This window comes from Pan troglodytes, chromosome X (assembly GCF_028858775.2).
Source record: "Pan troglodytes isolate AG18354 chromosome X, NHGRI_mPanTro3-v2.0_pri, whole genome shotgun sequence".
NCBI classification, from domain to species: Eukaryota; Metazoa; Chordata; class Mammalia; order Primates; family Hominidae; genus Pan; species Pan troglodytes.
The window spans coordinates 112371015-112389155 of NC_072421.2; the positions used below are offsets into that span (position 1 = coordinate 112371015).

At 36.4% G+C, this 18141-nt stretch overlaps 1 protein-coding gene across 3 annotated transcripts in view; it reads left to right on the forward strand.

Moving 5' to 3' along the window:
- HTR2C (5-hydroxytryptamine receptor 2C) overlaps nt 1-16985 on the forward strand; it is a 325108-nt gene extending 308123 nt beyond the window's left edge. For 2 of the 3 annotated variants that reach the window (XM_009439546.4, XM_009439547.3), the window contains exon 6: nt 13511-16985. In XM_009439546.4, the coding sequence (XP_009437821.2) occupies nt 13511-14337 (827 nt within the window). In that variant the 3' untranslated portion in view covers nt 14338-16985. 3 annotated transcript variants of the gene reach the window in all.
- The last annotated feature ends 1156 nt before the right edge of the window (nt 16986-18141 follow it).

Here is an 18141-nt window from a genome sequence, read left to right on the forward strand (position 1 = left end):
ATTTTTAGTAGAGACGGGGTTTCACCATGTTGGCCAGGCTGGTCTTGATCTCCTGACCTCAGGTGATCCGCCTGCCTCGGCCTCCCAACGTGCTGGGATTACAAGTGTGAGCCACTGTGCCCAGCCTGATTTTAAAATTTGTAAGGAAAAGTAATGGACCTAGGAGAGTTAAAATAATTTTGAAAAAAAAAACTAGGAGCATTTATCTGATTTCAAGACATACAGTATAGCTAAAGTAATCAAGAGAGTGGTTATTGGCACAAGAATAAAGAAATAAATCAATGCAATTTTTAAAAAATAGTCCAGAAATATACTCACACATAAACTGTCAGTTTTCCAAAAAAGTGCCAAGATAATTAAATAAGAAAAATGTTTTTTTCAATAAATGTTCTGAGGCTTATGTACAAATTGGTATAAAAGAATTAACCTTGACTTCAACCTCATAGTATATACAAAATTACCTTAAGCCAGATCATCAATCTAAATATAAAATCTAAAAGCAAAATTATTATAGATAAAATATAAAAGAATATCTTCATAACCTTGCCATAGGCCAATATGCTTTGAATAGGAAACAAAACACATAAATTAAGAAATTAAAAGTTGACAAATTAAACTTCAAAATTAAAAACTGCTCTTTGAAAGATGACAATATTAAGGAAATAAAAAAGACAAGCCAAAGACTCAGAGAAAATATAGGCAAGATATATCTGACAAAAGACGTGTATGCAAAATATATAAAGAGCTCTTAAAAATAAGTCAAACAACTCAACTGAAAATGGGAAAAATCTTGAACACTTTATAACAGAGTATATCCAAATGGCAGTAAGTATATGAGACATTGTTCAGTGTCATAGACTGTGATGATAATGCAACTTTAAAACCACAATGAGAACTGGCTTCACACCACTAGAATGGCTAAAATTGAAAAGACTAACACTACCAAGGGGTGTCAAAAATTAGTGGCAACTGAAACTTTCATTGCGGATGGGACTGCAAAATGGTACTTTGTCAGTTTCTTAGAAAGTTAAACATGCATCCACCCTATCATCCAGCAATTCCACTGCTTACATTTACCCAAATGATACGAAACTATATGTCTACACACAAAAAAATCTTATCACGACTTTTAAAACTACTTTATTCATAATAATCCCAAACTGAAAATATATCAAACGTTTATCAACAGGTGAAAGGATAAGCAACAATTCCTTCAAAGGAATAATATTTACAATAGAAAGAAAAACTAGTGACACAACCAAAAATATGGGTGAAGTGATAGCCATTATGATGAACAAAAGCATCCAGATATTTAAGTGTAGATCTTGTATGATTCCATTTATGTAAAGTCCTAAAACAGATAAACCTATACTGATAAGTATCTAAAGAGTCATTTTTTGGGGTGGGGAAAATTTACCAGATAAGAAGATAAGAAAACTTTCTGCAGGCTTGAAAATGTCCTATATTTCAATTGGGATGGTGATTTCACAGATATATACATTTGTAAAACCTCATGTAAATTTATACTTGAAATCTGTGTGTTTTTATGTGCTTGTAAATTATATTTCAATAAGGTATTTATATTTCAATAAATCTACCTTATTTATTTATTTATCTTATTTATTTATCCATTATTTATCTACCTTATTTATTTATTCATTTGAGACAGAGTGTTGCTCTGTCACCCAGGCTGGAGTGCAGTGTCATGATCTCGGCTCACTGCAACCTCTGCCTCCTGGGTTCAAGCGATTCTCATGCCTCAGCCTCGAGTACTTGGTATTACAGGCACACACCACCATGCTCGGCTAATTTTTGTATTTTTGTTTGAGACGGGGTTTCACTGTGTTGGCCAGGCTGGACTCAAACTCCTGACCTCAAGTGGTCCACTCGCCTCAGGCTCCCAAAGTGCTGGGATTACAGGTGTGAGTCACTGTGCCCAGCCAGATTTATTTTTTAAATAAACAAAACATCAACAATCTGTGAGACACTGACAAGTGCTCTAATATGCATTGATCTCAGAAAGGGAGGAAAGACACACTGAGGACATAAAATGTTTGAAGCATATAGAAAGTGTACATCCCTTCTTATATTTTTTAAAGTCTAGTAATAACAAGTGAAAAAAATTATAACAAAGTGTTGTGGAGTTATGCCATATTTAGAAATAAATCATATGAAAACAATGACATATGTTGGGGGTGTAAATGAACTTATGCTGTTATATTATTCTTACATTATACATGAGGTAGTAGATCATGCAACTTATCATAATTGATCATAGTATTTCTTTTTAAAAATATCTGTAGGTTATGTAGTGATGTACTCTCTTTTATCTTGATACTGGTAATTTGTGTTCTTTCTCCTTCCTTTTTCTTGATGTGTCTTGGTAGAGATTGATCCATTTTATTAAACTTTGCAAAGAACCAACTTTAGGTTTGTGAGGTTTCTTTATCATGTATCTGTTTTCTCTTTTGTTGATTTTTACTCCTCATTTATCTGTTTTCTTCTTTGTATGTAGGATGTAATTTCCTCTTCTTTTTTTCAAGTTTCTTACCGCAGAAACTTAGATTACTAATTTTAACCATTCTTTCTTCTTTTTGAATATTGACATTTACTGTTAAAATTTCTTCCAGGCTGGGTGTGGTGGCTCACGCCTGTAATCCCAGCACTTTGGGAGGCTGAGGCGGGCGGATCACATGAGGTCAGGATTTCGAGACCAGCTTGGCCAACATGGTGAAACCTTGTCTCTACTAAAAATACAAAAATTAGCCAGGAGTGGTGGCGGGTGCCTCTAATCCCAGCAACTTGGGATGCCGAGGCAGGGAGAATCGCTTGAACCTGGGAGATGGAGGTTGCAGTGTGCCAAGATCATGCCATTGCACTCCAGCCTGGGCAACAGAGTGAGACTCTGTCTCAAAAAAAAAAAAAAAATCCTCTAAATTTTGCTTTTGCCCTACCCACAAATTTTATATGCTGTGTGTTCAACAAATTATTCTCAAACGTTTTTCCAATTTTTCTTGTGATTTCTTTTTTGGCACATGAGCTATTTAGATGGTTGTAATTTGATTTTCCAGTTATTTAGATGAGGTGTGGGAAATGAGTGATCAATATCTTATTTGTCATTAATTTCTTATTTAATTCTGTTGCTAAGAACATACTATATAAGATTGCAGTCTTTAGAAATTATTGAGAGATATTTTATGCTTCAACATATGACTTATCTTGATAAGCATTCCATGTGAACATTTTAAAGAAGGTATATTCAGAAGCATTCAGTGTAGTGTTCTGTAAATGTCAATCACATCTAATTGACAGTGTTTATATTTTATATATCATTACTTTCTTTTTCAAACAGTTACTGAGAAAGGAATGTTAAAAATGCCAATGATGATTGTGGATTTATTCATTTCTTCCTTAGTTCTGTAGATTTTGCTTTAAATATTTTGAAGCTGTGTCACTGGGGGAAACACATTTAGGATTTGTATGCCTTTTGAATTTGTCCTTTTATTATTGTGAATACCCACTTTTGTCTCTGCTAATATTGCTTGTCTTGAAATACACTTTGTCTGACAATAATATAGCCATGCTACCTTTCTTGTAATAACTACTCATACAATATATAATTTTCCATAATTTCTAACTTTGTACTTACATATGTCTTCATATTTAAAGTTTGTCTCTTTTAAGACAACTGATCATCTTTCTCTTTTATCTTAATCTGAAAATCTCTGTCTCGTAACTAAACGATTTGGATCAATTACATTTTATGTAATCATCAATATGACTAGGTTTAAGTCTGATATCTTACAATTCATTTTCTTTTTGCTTCATTTAATTTTTGTTCTCCTGTTTCTCTTTTCCTGCCTTCTCTTCTGCTTACCAAATACCTTTACCATTGCATTTTAGTTCCTTTATTGACTTTTTATCTATATATTTTTAAGTATTTTTATTTGACCTAGGTGGATTTAAGGATTGCCATCGGATATCTTATCTCATAAGCATCCTTAATTTTAATAATGTACTAATTTTCCACTTTAGACTTTAGACATGTAAGAAACTTAAAATGTATAATTTGATTTTTCAAGCCTGTTCTTTTTGTTAATATTGTCATGTATGCTCTTGCTACATATGTCATAGACACAACTTTAAAATCAACTCATTTGTGCCTCAAAACCTCACTTACCTTTTAAGAAATTAGGAAAAAATAAAAAGTAGTCTGTTTACTTACATGTTTACCATTTTGGGTGCTCCTCTTTCCTCCAGTAGTTGTGAGTTTCCACCTGGTATCATTTTCAACAGCCTGAAGAACTTCCTTTAGCAATCTTTTTTTTTTCCAACTTTTATTTTAAGTTCAGGGATACACGTGCAGGATGTGCAGGTTTCTTACATAGGTAAATGTGTCCCATGGTGGTTTGCTACACAGATCATCCCATCACTTAGGTATTAAGCTCAGCATCCATTAGCTATTCTTCCTAATGCCCTCCGTCCTCACCGGCTGGCAGGCCCCAGTGTGTATTGTTCCTCGCTATGTGTCCATGTGTTCTCATGATTCAGCTGCCACTTCTAAGTGAGAAGACAAGGTATTTGCTTTTCTGTTCCTGTGTTAGTTTGCTGAAGATAATGGCTTCCAGCTCCATTCATATCCCTGCAAAGGACGTAATCTCATTCCTTTTTATGGCTGCATAGTATTCCGTGGTTTATATGTACCACATTTTCTTTATCCAATCTATCATTGATGAGCATTTGGGTTGGTTCCAAGTCTTTGCTATTGTGAATAGTGCTGCAATGAACATATGCATGCATGTATCTTTATAACAGAATAATTTACATTCCTTTGGGTATATACCCAGTAATGGGATTGCTGTGTTGAGTGGTATTTCTGCCTCTGGGTCTTTAAGGAATCACCACACTGTCTTCCACAGTGGTTAAACTAATTTACACTGCCACCAACAGTGTAAAAGTGTTCCTTTTTATCCGCAACCTCACCACCCTCTGTTGTTTCTGGACTTTTTAATAGTCGCCATTCTGGCTGACATGAGATGATATCTCATTGTGGTTTTGATTTGCATTTCTCTAATGATAAGCGATGTTGAGCTTGTTTTCATGTATTTCTTGGCCACATGAGTAGCTTCTTTGAAGAAGTGTCTGTTCATGTCCTTTGCCCACTTTTTAATGAAGTTGTTTTTTTCTTGTAAATTTGTTTAAGTTCCTTGTACACTCTGGATATTAGATCTTTGTCAGGTTGCAAAGATTTTCTCCCATTTTATAGGTTGTCTGCTCATTCTTATGACAGTTTATTTTGCTCTGCAGAAGCTCTTTAGTTTAACTAGATCCCATTTGTCAATTTTTGCTTTTGTTCCAACTGCTTTTGGTGTCCTCATCTTAAAATCTTTGCCCATGTCTATATTCTGAATGGTATTGCCTAGGTTTTCTTCTGAGATTTTTATAGTTTGGGGTTTTACATTTAAGTCTTTAATCCATCTTGAGTTGATTATTGTATATGGTATAAGAAAGGGGTCCAGTTTCAGTTTTCTGCATATGGCTAGCCAGTTCTCCAAGCACAATTTATTAAATAGGAAATCCTTTCCCCATTGCTTGTATTTGTCAAGTTTGTCAAATATCAGATAGTTGTAGGTGTGCAGTCTTATTTCTGAGATCTCTATTCTGTTCCATTGGTCTATGTGTCTGTTTTTGTACCAGTACCATGCTGTTTTGGTTACTGTGGCCGAATAGTATAGTTTGAAGTTGAGTAACGTGATGCCTCCAGCTTTGTTCTTTTTGCTTAGGATTGCCTTGGCTATTTGGGCTCTTTTTTGGTTTCATATGAATTTTTAAAGTTTCTTCTAATTCTTTGAAGAATTTCAATGATAGTTTAATGGGAATAGCATAGAATCTATAACTTTGGGCAGTTATGAGCATTTTAATTGCATCGATTCTTTCTATCCATGAGCATGGAATGTTTTTCCATTTGTTTATGTCATCTCTGATTACTTTGAGCAGTGGTTTGTAGTTCTCCTTAAAGAGGTCCTTCACTTCCCTTATTAGCTATATTTCTAAGTATTTTATTCCTTTTGTGGCACTTGTGAATGGGAGTTCATTCATTCTTTGGCTCTCAGCTTGCCTGTTGTTTCTGTATAGGAATGCGCTATCTCAGGCAGGCTCCACCCTGTTGCTGGTGGCTGGCTGGAATTCCAAACCAGTGGGTCTTATCTTGTGAGATGCCATGGAAGTGGGGGCCGCAGGACAATGCTGCTTGACTTCCCGGATTCAGCCCCCTTCCTAGTGGTATGTACGGACCTCCCGCCTTGCCTGAGTTGCAGACACCTTTGTTGGGGATCCTGGGGTCAGAGTATGTAAAGCTCCTGGGTCTCTGTGTGTGCCTGAGCAGCTGCTTTGCTGTGACTCCACACACTCTGTGTTGGACCCAAGGCCCTGGTGGCATAGGTTCACAAGGGGATCTCCTGATCTGTGGGTTGCAAAGATCCGTGGGAGGAGCATGGTTTCCCACGGTCGCACAAGCACTCACTGCTTCCCTTGACTGGACGTGAGGGTTCCCTTGGCTCTGTGTTGCTCCCAGGTGGGCCGTTGCCCCGCCCGGCTTTTCTTTGTTCTCCATCGGTTGAGTTGTTTCCCTGATCAGTCCCAAAGTGAGTACCTGGATATTTCAGTTGAAGATACTGTATTCACTCACGCCTTTTGTTCCTCTCTGTGAGTGCCGTGGACTGTAGCTGCTTCTAATCAACCATCTTGGTCCCCTTGGCATTCTTTTAATGAAGTTCTGTTGGCAACAAATTCTCTCAGCTTTAGTTGACATGAAAAAGTCTTAATTTTACCTTCATTTATGAAGTATATGATCACTGAACATAAAATTCTGGGTTGACAGATGTGCGTTTGTTGCTGTAGTTTTTACTTTATTCTGTTTAAAGATGATTTTATCTTCTGTCCTCCATGGTATCTGATATGACACCCTTGGATATTTCTTTCTTTTTCTCGCATTAAGCTTTATTTTAATGGGTTTCAAAATTCTGTAACAGATTTTTGGTCAGGGCGTTTCCATTAAAAAGTGTTGATTTTAAAAACTAAAAACTTAAAACTGCCACATGCGAAAAAAAGGGGATCCAGAAAACATTCTCTTTTTCTTCTGAAGGTTTTACAATGCATTGTCATCATTAATCAGTTTTACTATTAAACTTAAAAGGCTAATTGAAACAAACAGTTCTGAGACCATTCTTCCACCACTGATTAAAACTGGGGTGGCAGGTATTAGGGATAATATTCATCTAAAACTTCTGAGCTTTCTGGTCAAACTTGGTGACCTTGCCAGCTCCAACAGCCTTCTTGTCCCTTGCTTTGATGACACATGATTAAGATATGATGTCTATCTCATATCATAAAGAGCAAAATGACTCAGAGGAGGATAGTCTGAGATACTGTCAACACACATGGGTTTGCCAGGAGCCATATGAATGACAATGACTGCAGCATCACCAGACTTCAAGAACTCCTGTCAGCCTGAAATAGTATGGTTTTCTAGGTATCCTTGAAAAAAAATTTCCTCTCCATGCAAAATAACCCATGGAAACAGATAACCCTGCAGGTTAACAATAATTTCCCTATGTTTTCATTTTGATGTTTATCAAGCTGTTCTAGGAAACGTATTCTCTAATCTCTTTTGTATCACTATTTATTATTCATCTCTTGGCAGTCTGTTTCCTGTCTTCACTATAATTGTTCTCTCTATAATCACCAATGACCTCTTCACTTTCAAAGATAGAGAAAATGTTTCAAATTCTAGACCTCTCTGTGGCATTTGAAACTGTTGCGGATGTCTTCTTCAGAACACTCCTTCCCTTTGTTCGTAATGACATAACTTTTCACTTACACTGAATTGTTGTCATGTAGCTGACACTCATTTTGCAAATTTTGCTGCTGGTAGTTTTGATCTTTCCAGAAGATGTCAAAAGAAGTTATTCAGACCAGTTTCACACATGTACTGACAATGACAACTATCTAATGACTAGTTTCTGGCCAACAATGATTGTAAGACACTATGGGTTGTATGAAGCATCACAATTTCAAAGATGTTAAAATCTGAAAGAAATGTGCCTCTTAGAATCATTGGCATATGACCTTATGGTTTGGAGAGAACTGATCTGTGTTGCTTGAATTCAAGGTTTTAAGAAATAATGTAAACATTTTTATACATCCTCTGAACTTACCTCTTTTGCAGTAAAATAACTTCATCAACTAATGGGCTTTTAAGAGGCTGAAATGAGATAATGCATGTAAAGTATGTAATGCAGACAAAGTATCAGAGTCAGTAAGCACTCATAATAAACACTTAATGAATGATAGTAGTAGTAGTTGTAACAGCAGTAGTAGTTATAATAGCAGTAGTAGTTATAATAGTGGTAACGTTATATTTTGAATAAAATAGTGGTAGAAGTAACATATGATATTTTCAGTAAAGCTTTAACTTAACAATGTTAATGAATTTAATATTCTAAAATGCTAAGTAAGACTCTTATATGTTTACTGAAGGCACTCTTCCTCTCAGAGTTTAAGTAACCTTAATAAATAATAACCACTTTTCAGAGATTTGCAACAACTGAATTAGATAATGCATGTGAAATATATTTGACAGTTTATTAGTTGAAGAAGTACCTAAGGTTTGCAGCACAACATGAATTATAACTTATCTTTGTTGGTTCTAAAATTCTAAGGAAGATGATACAGAGTTATTGAAGTTAATCTCAGAAAGGTTAAGTGATTCCACCTAATAATTTCTTTTATTTTTTTTGTCTGGATTGAATAAAATATATATAAAAGTATATAACAATTGTGAAATATGTGGCTTAGTGCATGACAAATAAGCCCTCAGTAAAAGGTGGTTATTATTATTGGAATTATTGTTAGTGACACCTGATATTTTCAATGGTAGTTCATATCTACTTTTCCTCTTTGGCCAAATCAGGAATTTCAAAAATATTGAAGATTGCCTCATGATATTTGCTAAACTTACTTAATTTTTCTGAAGTTAACTTCATCAAATAACATGTGCCTTTCAGAATTTTTATAAAAATGAATGATGAATTTAAAGTGTTTTGTTGCCAGTATTGCTGTTATTTATATTTACCAGACATGATAATATCGCATGAATTACTATTGGTTGAAATAAAAATGCTAAGACAAACTTAACACATTTGCTGAACTTAACTCTCTAGCACTTAAATAACTTAATGCATTAACATAGAACAGCAGTTCTCAAGCTCTTTGGTGTCAGGACCCCTTTATACTCTTCAAAATAATCGAGGACTCCAAAAGAGTTTTTGCTTATGTGGCTTATATTTATTGATATTTATGGTATTAGAAATTAAAACTGAGAAATATTTAAAATATTTAGGAATAATTTTATTTTCAATAATAATAATAAACCCATCTAAGGTTAACATAAAAACATATTTTTGAAAACTATAATCTCCAAAACAAATCAGAGAGAAAACAGGCATTGTTTTACAGTTTTGAAAATTTATTGTATTTATTTATTTATTTTAGATGGAATTTTGTTCTGTCACCCAGGCTGGAGTGCAGTGGTGGGATCTCGGCTCACTGCAACCTCTGCCTCCTGGGTTCGAGCGATTCTCCTTCCTCAGCCTCCCGAGTACCTGGGATTACAAGCATGTGCCATCATCCCTGGCTAATTTTTGTATTTTTAGTAGAGACTGGGTTGCACCATGTTGGCCAGGCTGGTCTTGAACTCCTGACTTCAGGTGACCTGCCCACCTCGGCCTTCCAAAGTACTGTGATTACAGGCGTGAGCCACTGCACCCGGCCCACAGTTTTGAAAATCTCTTTTAATATCTTGTTTGACAGAAAGAAAGCTAGATTCTCATATATGTATCCACATTCAAACAGTTGTGATATGTTGTTTTGGTTGAAATTTATGAAGAAAATGCAGTTTTACAGACAGTTAGGAAAGGAAAACCTAGCAAGCTTTCTAACAGTCTCAGACACCCCCCTAGGGTCCTTGAACCACACTTTGAGAACTGCTGACACTTACCTTTTATTTTTTTTTTAAAGTATTGAATAAGACAGTGTACAACATATATTGTTATTAATGCTGCTTTTGTTGTTGCTTTTTATAATTTCCTCGTATGTTTGAAATAACTTGAATTTCTTCTTGTTTTGTTGATTGCATTCATGGTTTCTAAAAACAAAAGAAAATTAATGACAGTGCAGATTTGGTAAACTGGTTAAGCTACTTTGCCAAATAATACCTGTCTTATAAAGTTTTTAACCAAATTGAGATAATACATTCTACATCTGTAATGTCAGTAATATACATGGCTCAGTGCCTGGCACATAGGATACACTCAATAAATGGCAGCTATTAGAATCACCCTTTCCTCAATGCACAAAAAATAATACAAATAGATGCCAGGGATAAAATTGGCCTCATCTACCCAATAACAGCTTCAGCTTATCTACAGTGACTTTGCTACCCTCTCTTGCTGTCCCTTGACAAGGCCTACTTTAGGCTCAAGAGTCCCTTAGACAAGTGAATAAATCATTTAACAGAAGCGAGCTAACATTACTCTGGAGTTGGTCTCTAAGTGATACAAACTTCCACCAATCTTATGGCCTGTGTGTGAGGCCTTCCCCAGAAACGTCCAAGTGTGTCTATGAATACTTAGAATATATGCAGCATTTCCTGTGGGAAATTGAAGGTACATGCCTCAGTCATGATGCCTCCAGGGTGAAAGCAAATTCCCCAGATTGAGTCTCTAGCCCCACGCTGTAGTATCTAAGGTGCTGGGTGGTTGGCAAGGTAGGAGATTGAAGAGGGAAACACCACTCCTGCATCCTTTATTGCTTTTGCTGTAAGGAACCTGGAAAGGTATAACAGAGTTTCCTATCAACACATTGTCAGAAAATGGCCTTCTTCCCTACAGTTATATCAAACAGGTGGTTGAATGTTTCTATTTAGGGATCCAAATTTTTTTTTGCTCTGGAAGGAATCACTTCCAAGATTAGCAGTGGCCAATCCGTTTTGGAGACTTTTTTAAATCTGAGGCTTAACAGTGATGTTACTGTGTTTCAGAAAGGACCTCTATGTCTTCTTTTCTCTTTTTTTTAAATTGAAAAAAATTATTAAACTTTCTGTTTCATAGTTGACTTTCAAAGATTACAAAAGTAGAATTATAAAATAAAGCCCATGAACTCATCATCCAGCTCCAAGATTTATCAGCCTGTGGACTGTCTTGTTTCATCCATACTTTCATCCACTTCTCCCTCCCGTATTATTTTGAAATAACTCCAAACATCATAATACTTCATCTGTAAGTGTTTTAGTATGTATATCAAAAAATGAAAGAGCTGTCTTTTTATATAACCACAATATCAATACCTCACCTAAAAATTAATGAACAATAATTATTTAATATCATCCAAAGGCCAGTCATTGTTCAGATTTTTAATTGTGTCATGAATATTTTTAACATGTTTTTGTTTTCATCAAGATCCCAAGAAGATCCACATATTATAATTACTTGATAGATCTTTTAAGTATCTCTTAATATATAAGATCCCCCTCTAACATTTTCTCTTGTAAATTTTTTTAAAGAAACTCTTTCTTCTTTTAAAAATCTTATATTAACTTTCTGCAGACTAATCCGTCACTAAAATATGTTATTAAGGTTAAGCCAACACTGATGTCTTTAGGGCATGTTTGATCTGTGCTGTCTAGAGATTACCTTACGTTTATGATTTTTCACATAAAGATTTAAACAACACAGTCTGGCAGCTTTCTTAACTGCTTTTTTTTTTTTTAACTCTTAAGAAATATATTCTGTGTGGTTCTGCTGTACTCTATATTCCCAAATTCCTGTTGAAATTTCCCAGGCATTTCATCAAACTTGGTGAAAAATCACTTTCTCTTTTCTCCTTCTAATAATTGTCATTCCACCCCATCTAGGTGCAAAGGTCTCTTCTTTAGGATCTGGCCATGCACTACTTGAGGAGACTTACTGTTTGCAGTGCCTCCTCATTTTCAGTCTTTCCTACTTTCTTGAATGGTGTGCCTAGGTTCAGAGCTATAGGTAGGCATGGACCAATACCCAGGGAAGTCTTGTCATATCTGTTGTGGCTTCCTCACCCTGTTACTTGGCTTCCTACTCTAGGAAAAGGCCAGTCATTTTAGAAATTCCATGTCTGAGGAAGAAGACTTAAAGATCACTTTCAAAACACTCTCTTCTTTCTATCTTCCCAGAGATTAAACATCCGTCAACATTCTCAGCAAGCTCTAGCAAAGAAGCATTGACTCATTGTTTTTTTTCCCTCTTGATCATCCAGCCAGACACTCTATACCTGACTAGGCATGTTAAAGCAACTAGTAAGGACTTTCTGTTTCAGGTTTGTCACAGTTGCTTGTGTGTTCTCTAAGGTCAGCAAGGATCTCTGAGAATGCATTTCTGTCTCCTCTCACAGTTCATGATGTAGACACCTACCAGCCCAGGATTCCTAATAATCTCTGATGGAATCCCACAAATACAATCTGAACTTCCCAGGCTTCGACTTCCTGTGGACACAAGACAGGACAGCAATCTCTATCTGTTGTCTATTTATCTCTATGTATTGATGCAGGACCTCTTGAAGACCTACTGTGGTTATTTCTGAAAGCTTCCAGATATCTTACTTATGCTCAGGCACAAGATCACCTTCTGCTCCCACCTCCTCATTGATATTTCCTAACTATGGGCCTATTTATTGAAGGAAGTGCTTCCCTAGAGTACTACCTCTCAGTATTCTTAAAACAAAAATGCTCAAAATTCCACACAGAAACTGGAGGACTGCATCTCTCCCAACTCTACATTTTACCCTCTCTTGACTTTGAAACATTGCTCATGCCCAGAGACTCAAAATAAAACAAACAAACAAAAACCCTTGCTAAAAAGAGAATCTTTTCAGTCTCTGCTTATTGACTATTTCTGCATAGTAGTTAGACTCAGCCCAGCCATCACTAATAGGCTATTATTACTATTACAGGTGGTATTTGTCTCATTTTTATTGAATTTGGAAAATGATATGCTAAAGAAAGAATGATTGGCTTTATTAATGTCATCAAGTACAGATGTGAATTTATTCATTGATTCAACAAATATTTATCGAGTGCCTTCTCTGAGCCAGGACGATTCTTGGAACTGGAAATCCAACAAATCTGACACAATCCACCCTTTGACACAACCGTGTCTCTAATATAGTTAATATCAATGAGGGTAATTCCATGCCTTCTACAGAATTTAGGGAGAAGGCATTCCTAACATGAAAAACGCCATCATTTTCTGATGCCATACTGCTAGTGTTTCATGTGACTATCGATTATGCCGTGAATAGCTTTCAACAAATATCAGGTCTGAATTTCCTTCCGTAAAATGCAAATTAATGTATGCCGTTGAATACATCTGTTCAGTCCTTCAATATGCTATAACAACGCCCTTCCTTTTTCTTCCTTTAGGTGTATCAGTTCCTATCCCTGTGATTGGACTGAGGGACGAAGAAAAGGTGTTCGTGAACAACACGACGTGCGTGCTCAACGACCCAAATTTCGTTCTTATTGGGTCCTTCGTAGCTTTCTTCATACCGCTGACGATTATGGTGATTACGTATTGCCTGACCATCTACGTTCTGCGCCGACAAGCTTTGATGTTACTGCACGGCCACACCGAGGAACCGCCTGGACTAAGTCTGGATTTCCTGAAGTGCTGCAAGAGGAATACGGCCGAGGAAGAGAACGCTGCAAACCCTAACCAAGACCAGAACGCACGCCGAAGAAAGAAGAAGGAGAGACGTCCTAGGGGCACCATGCAGGCTATCAACAATGAAAGAAAAGCTTCGAAAGTCCTTGGGATTGTTTTCTTTGTGTTTCTGATCATGTGGTGCCCATTTTTCATTACCAATATTCTGTCTGTTCTTTGTGAGAAGTCCTGTAACCAAAAGCTCATGGAAAAGCTTCTGAATGTGTTTGTTTGGATTGGCTATGTTTGTTCAGGAATCAATCCTCTGGTGTATACTCTGTTCAACAAAATTTACCGAAGGGCATTCTCCAACTATTTGCGCTGCAATTATAAGGTAGAGAAAAAGCCTCCTGTCAGGCAGATTCCAAGAGTTGCCGCCACTGCTTTGTCTGGGAGGGAGCTTAATGTTAACATTTATCGGCATACCAATGAACCGGTGATCGAGAAAGCCAGTGACAATGAGCCCGGTATAGAGATGCAAGTTGAGAATTTAGAGTTACCAGTAAATCCCTCCAGTGTGGTTAGCGAAAGGATTAGCAGTGTGTGAGAAAGAACAGCACAGTCTTTTCCTACGGTACAAGCTACATATGTAGGAAAATTTTCTTCTTTAATTTTTCTGTTGGTCTTAACTAATGTAAATATTGCTGTCTGAAAAAAAGTGTTTTTACATATAGCTTTGCAACCTTGTACTTTACAATCATGCCTACATTAGTGAGATTTAGGGTTCTATATTTACTGTTTATAATAGGTGGAGACTAACTTATTTTGATTGTTTGATGAATAAAATGTTTATTTTTGCTCTCCCTCCCTTCTTTCCTTCCTTTTTTCCTTTCTTCCTTCCTTTCTCTCTTTCTTTTGTGCATATGGCAACGTTCATGTTCATCTCAGGTGGCATTTGCAGGTGACCAGAATGAGGCACATGACAGTGGTTATATTTCAACCACACCTAAATTAACAAATTCAGTGGACATTTGTTCTGGGTTAACAGTAAATATACACTTTAAATTCTTGCTCTGCTCATCTACACATATAAACACAGTAAGATAGGTTCTGCCTTCTGATACATCTGTCAGTGAGTCAGAGGCAGAACCTAGTCTTGTTGTTCATATAGGGGCAAAAATTTGACATTGTCAGAATGTTGTGTTGGTATTTACTGCAATGTCTGTCCCTAAACATAGTGGTATTTTAACATAGCAGCTGGTTAACCGGGACTACAGAAGTGGAAGGATAATGAGATGTAATACACCAAATAGCTTTTCACTTCTTAAGGACAGTGTTCAAATTCTGATTATTACAACAAGCAAACTGAAATTAGTGTTTTCATTCTGGTCCTTAGTAAATTCCTAATTCTATGATTAAACTGGGAAATGAGATCCCAGAGTTATTTCCCAACCCAGGATTCAACATCAATTGGGTTTTGATCTCAGCATCCTGGAAATTTGTGTGCTTCACACAAAGTGAAATTAGTATTTTGAGCCTTATTAAAATATTTTCTTAATTATGGTACCTCTATCTATAGGACTTAATTTAGCAGTCCATTTTTGAGTAAAACTTGTTTTGGAAGTATAGATGGTAGAAACTTTGGAAGTTTTACTTGATTAAGGACTACAGAATTGGGCCCTTAGAATGTGAAAAAAAAAAGTAATTAAAAAGACACTTTTACCGAACTCGGGATTACAGAAACGCGGTGTTTCCATTTGGATTTTAAACAAAATTTATCTCATTTTCAGATCCTTCCAAACTCTCTAGTGCAGGAAAAGGCTGCAGCTAATTTGTGAAAGTGGCAAGCTCTTCATTGCACTGCAATTATTTACCAGAAGTTTAAATCTTTGTTAAAATATAGTGTTGTGTTACAATAAGTGTTGGCCATCATTTCATTCGTGGGCCTGCTGCTCTCTAAGAATTCAGTAGCATTTTAATAGTTTCTAAACCATGAAAAGTTTTCAAGCATTGCTAAAGTCAGGCCATTCGGTCTATGCTGTGTGCAGAGTATACAAGTGTTTCTAGTAACAGTATTTCCATACGTGTCCATTTCACACAACTGTGGATAAATTTTGGAAGAATTCATGATGCTAGTTCTTACGCTTGAGAGTTACTTACACACCTGAGAATGTGCCTCTCAGTATCTTAAAATTGGTTAATGAAAAATCTGAATTTCTAAAACCCTTGGTCTGTGTTCTCAACACACAGCATAGATAAATCCAATAGTCTGCCACAAGGGCAGTGGAAGAGCTGCTGTATTTGAGGAAACTCATACAGTCTCTATTTGATTTGCAACACTGCCAAACATCAGTCAATTGCTTGAGCATGCCCAAATATAACATGAAAGTCAAGTCTACCTGCCTTGCCTGTTAGGTCTGTTGAAGTGCATGTTAAAATAATTATATGAAGCAGAATGAGATGATTTAATTCTTACCGAAATGAAAATGGCTGAAGAAATACAGCATGCATTTAGCATGAGTTCTGCACATACAGATGGTGTCCTGCATGTATGCCATGTATGTTGCATGAATCCATCGATTTGTATTAATGTAGGACAGAATAGCTGATAGAAGAAGGACTGAAGAAAATCCTCCAGCAATCCTTAAAAAGACCATGCATTCAGATCTGAAGTAGTGTGAGTGTTAGAAAAAACTGGAAACATCTGATTTCTGAACTATCAGGGCAAGCTCATAGCACATGTTTTACAAAGAAACAAAATATAAATCACAGATTTCCGAAAGTACTAGCAATAAGTTGAATGATAATAGCTTACAGCACATTTGTTAATGATTCTTGTGTCATCAAGTAGTAGTACTTAATAGTACCCAACCTGGTAATTATCCTCAAGTTGTGTGCTATTCGTAAGTTCTGTGCAGTTTGGTATGAAACAAATATACTCATTTGGATATAAATCTTACCCTTCAATGTTAAATCTACAAACTTTTATAAATGTTTTAAAGAAGTCCATGTGATAATTGTAAAGGTGATGAATTTACCATCAAACAAATCATTTTGATGTATTATTATATATGTATATCTGTGTAAGACACGTGCAACAGACTGCCTTATATTATTTTCTGTAATTCTTCTCCTTTGTCAAATGGTATTTTTTGTGAATGGTTGCAAAGTGTTGTCTTATTCCTAATTCCTGTATGTTATCCACTACAGGTTTTATGAGACTTCCTATTAATTTATTAAATTTATTAAATGTTGGCTAATATGTCACATGTCTTTTTTCCCCAGAATCTTTTGAGGGAAACATATACCACTTGACACTTGACTTCATTTTCATAGAAGATGAAATTGAATCCTGTAAAATAAGTTGACAAAGACAAATGCAACCAGAAAAGATCACTTTCTTTTTAGTAATGATGCATGTACTCAAAGACTATGGCATCAGAGGAAAAACAAGAGGTGTGACTGAGAAAAACAATATCAACAACAGCATCACCAATTCCTCATGAGCAAAATAACCACACTCCCAAATTGTTCTGCCTTCCTTACTTGAGCAAGGACGGGGGTGGTTCACATGCTCTCCTTGTTATAGGTGTCAGTACTGCCTTATTCCCACTGGAATCTAAGCTCCTCAAGGACAGAAAGGACCATGTTTGTCCTGTAGATGGTTTGTCTCCAACACTTAGCAGCCTCTCTACATTCAACATGTATTCATTGAGTATTAATATTTGCAAGTACCAGGGCTGGTGGCTCATGCCTGTAATCCCAGCACTTTGGGAGGCTGAAGTAGGAGAATCACTTGAGTTCAGGAGTTTGAGACCAGTCTGGGCAACACAGCAAGGCCTCATCCCCAGTAAAAATAAAAAAATAATTAGCCAGGCACTGTGGTGCATGCCTGTAGTCCCAGCTACTTGGGAGGCTGAGGCAAGATTGCTTGAGCCCAGGAGATAGATGCTACAGTGAGCCATGATCATGCCACTGCACTGCAGCCTGGGAGACAGAGCGAGACACTCTCAAAAAAAGAAAAGAAAAAAATTTGAAGGAATTGTGTTATCTGTTCCAGTTGCCAAACTAGGTCTTACAACTCCCAGCTCTTCAGTCATGAGATGTGGCATGATCACCTTAATTTATCTCTTATATCAACTGGCTTTGGATACCTCCAAAATCATCAGAGACATGATACTAAAACAACTCTCTTCTTCCATACTTGGAACCAGGGATGACAGAATACGTTGACCATTTCTTTCAACATATATGCTTTTCTGATGCTGGGTGAGTGTAGAAAATACTGGCATGACATCAGTTCCCTGAGGAAAAAAAAAGCAGTAATACCTCATTTCTCTGCAACTCTGAGTAGGTCGGTTCCTATGAGTAGGTCAAGACATAAAGGTTGAAATGCCACTTGAAACAATAG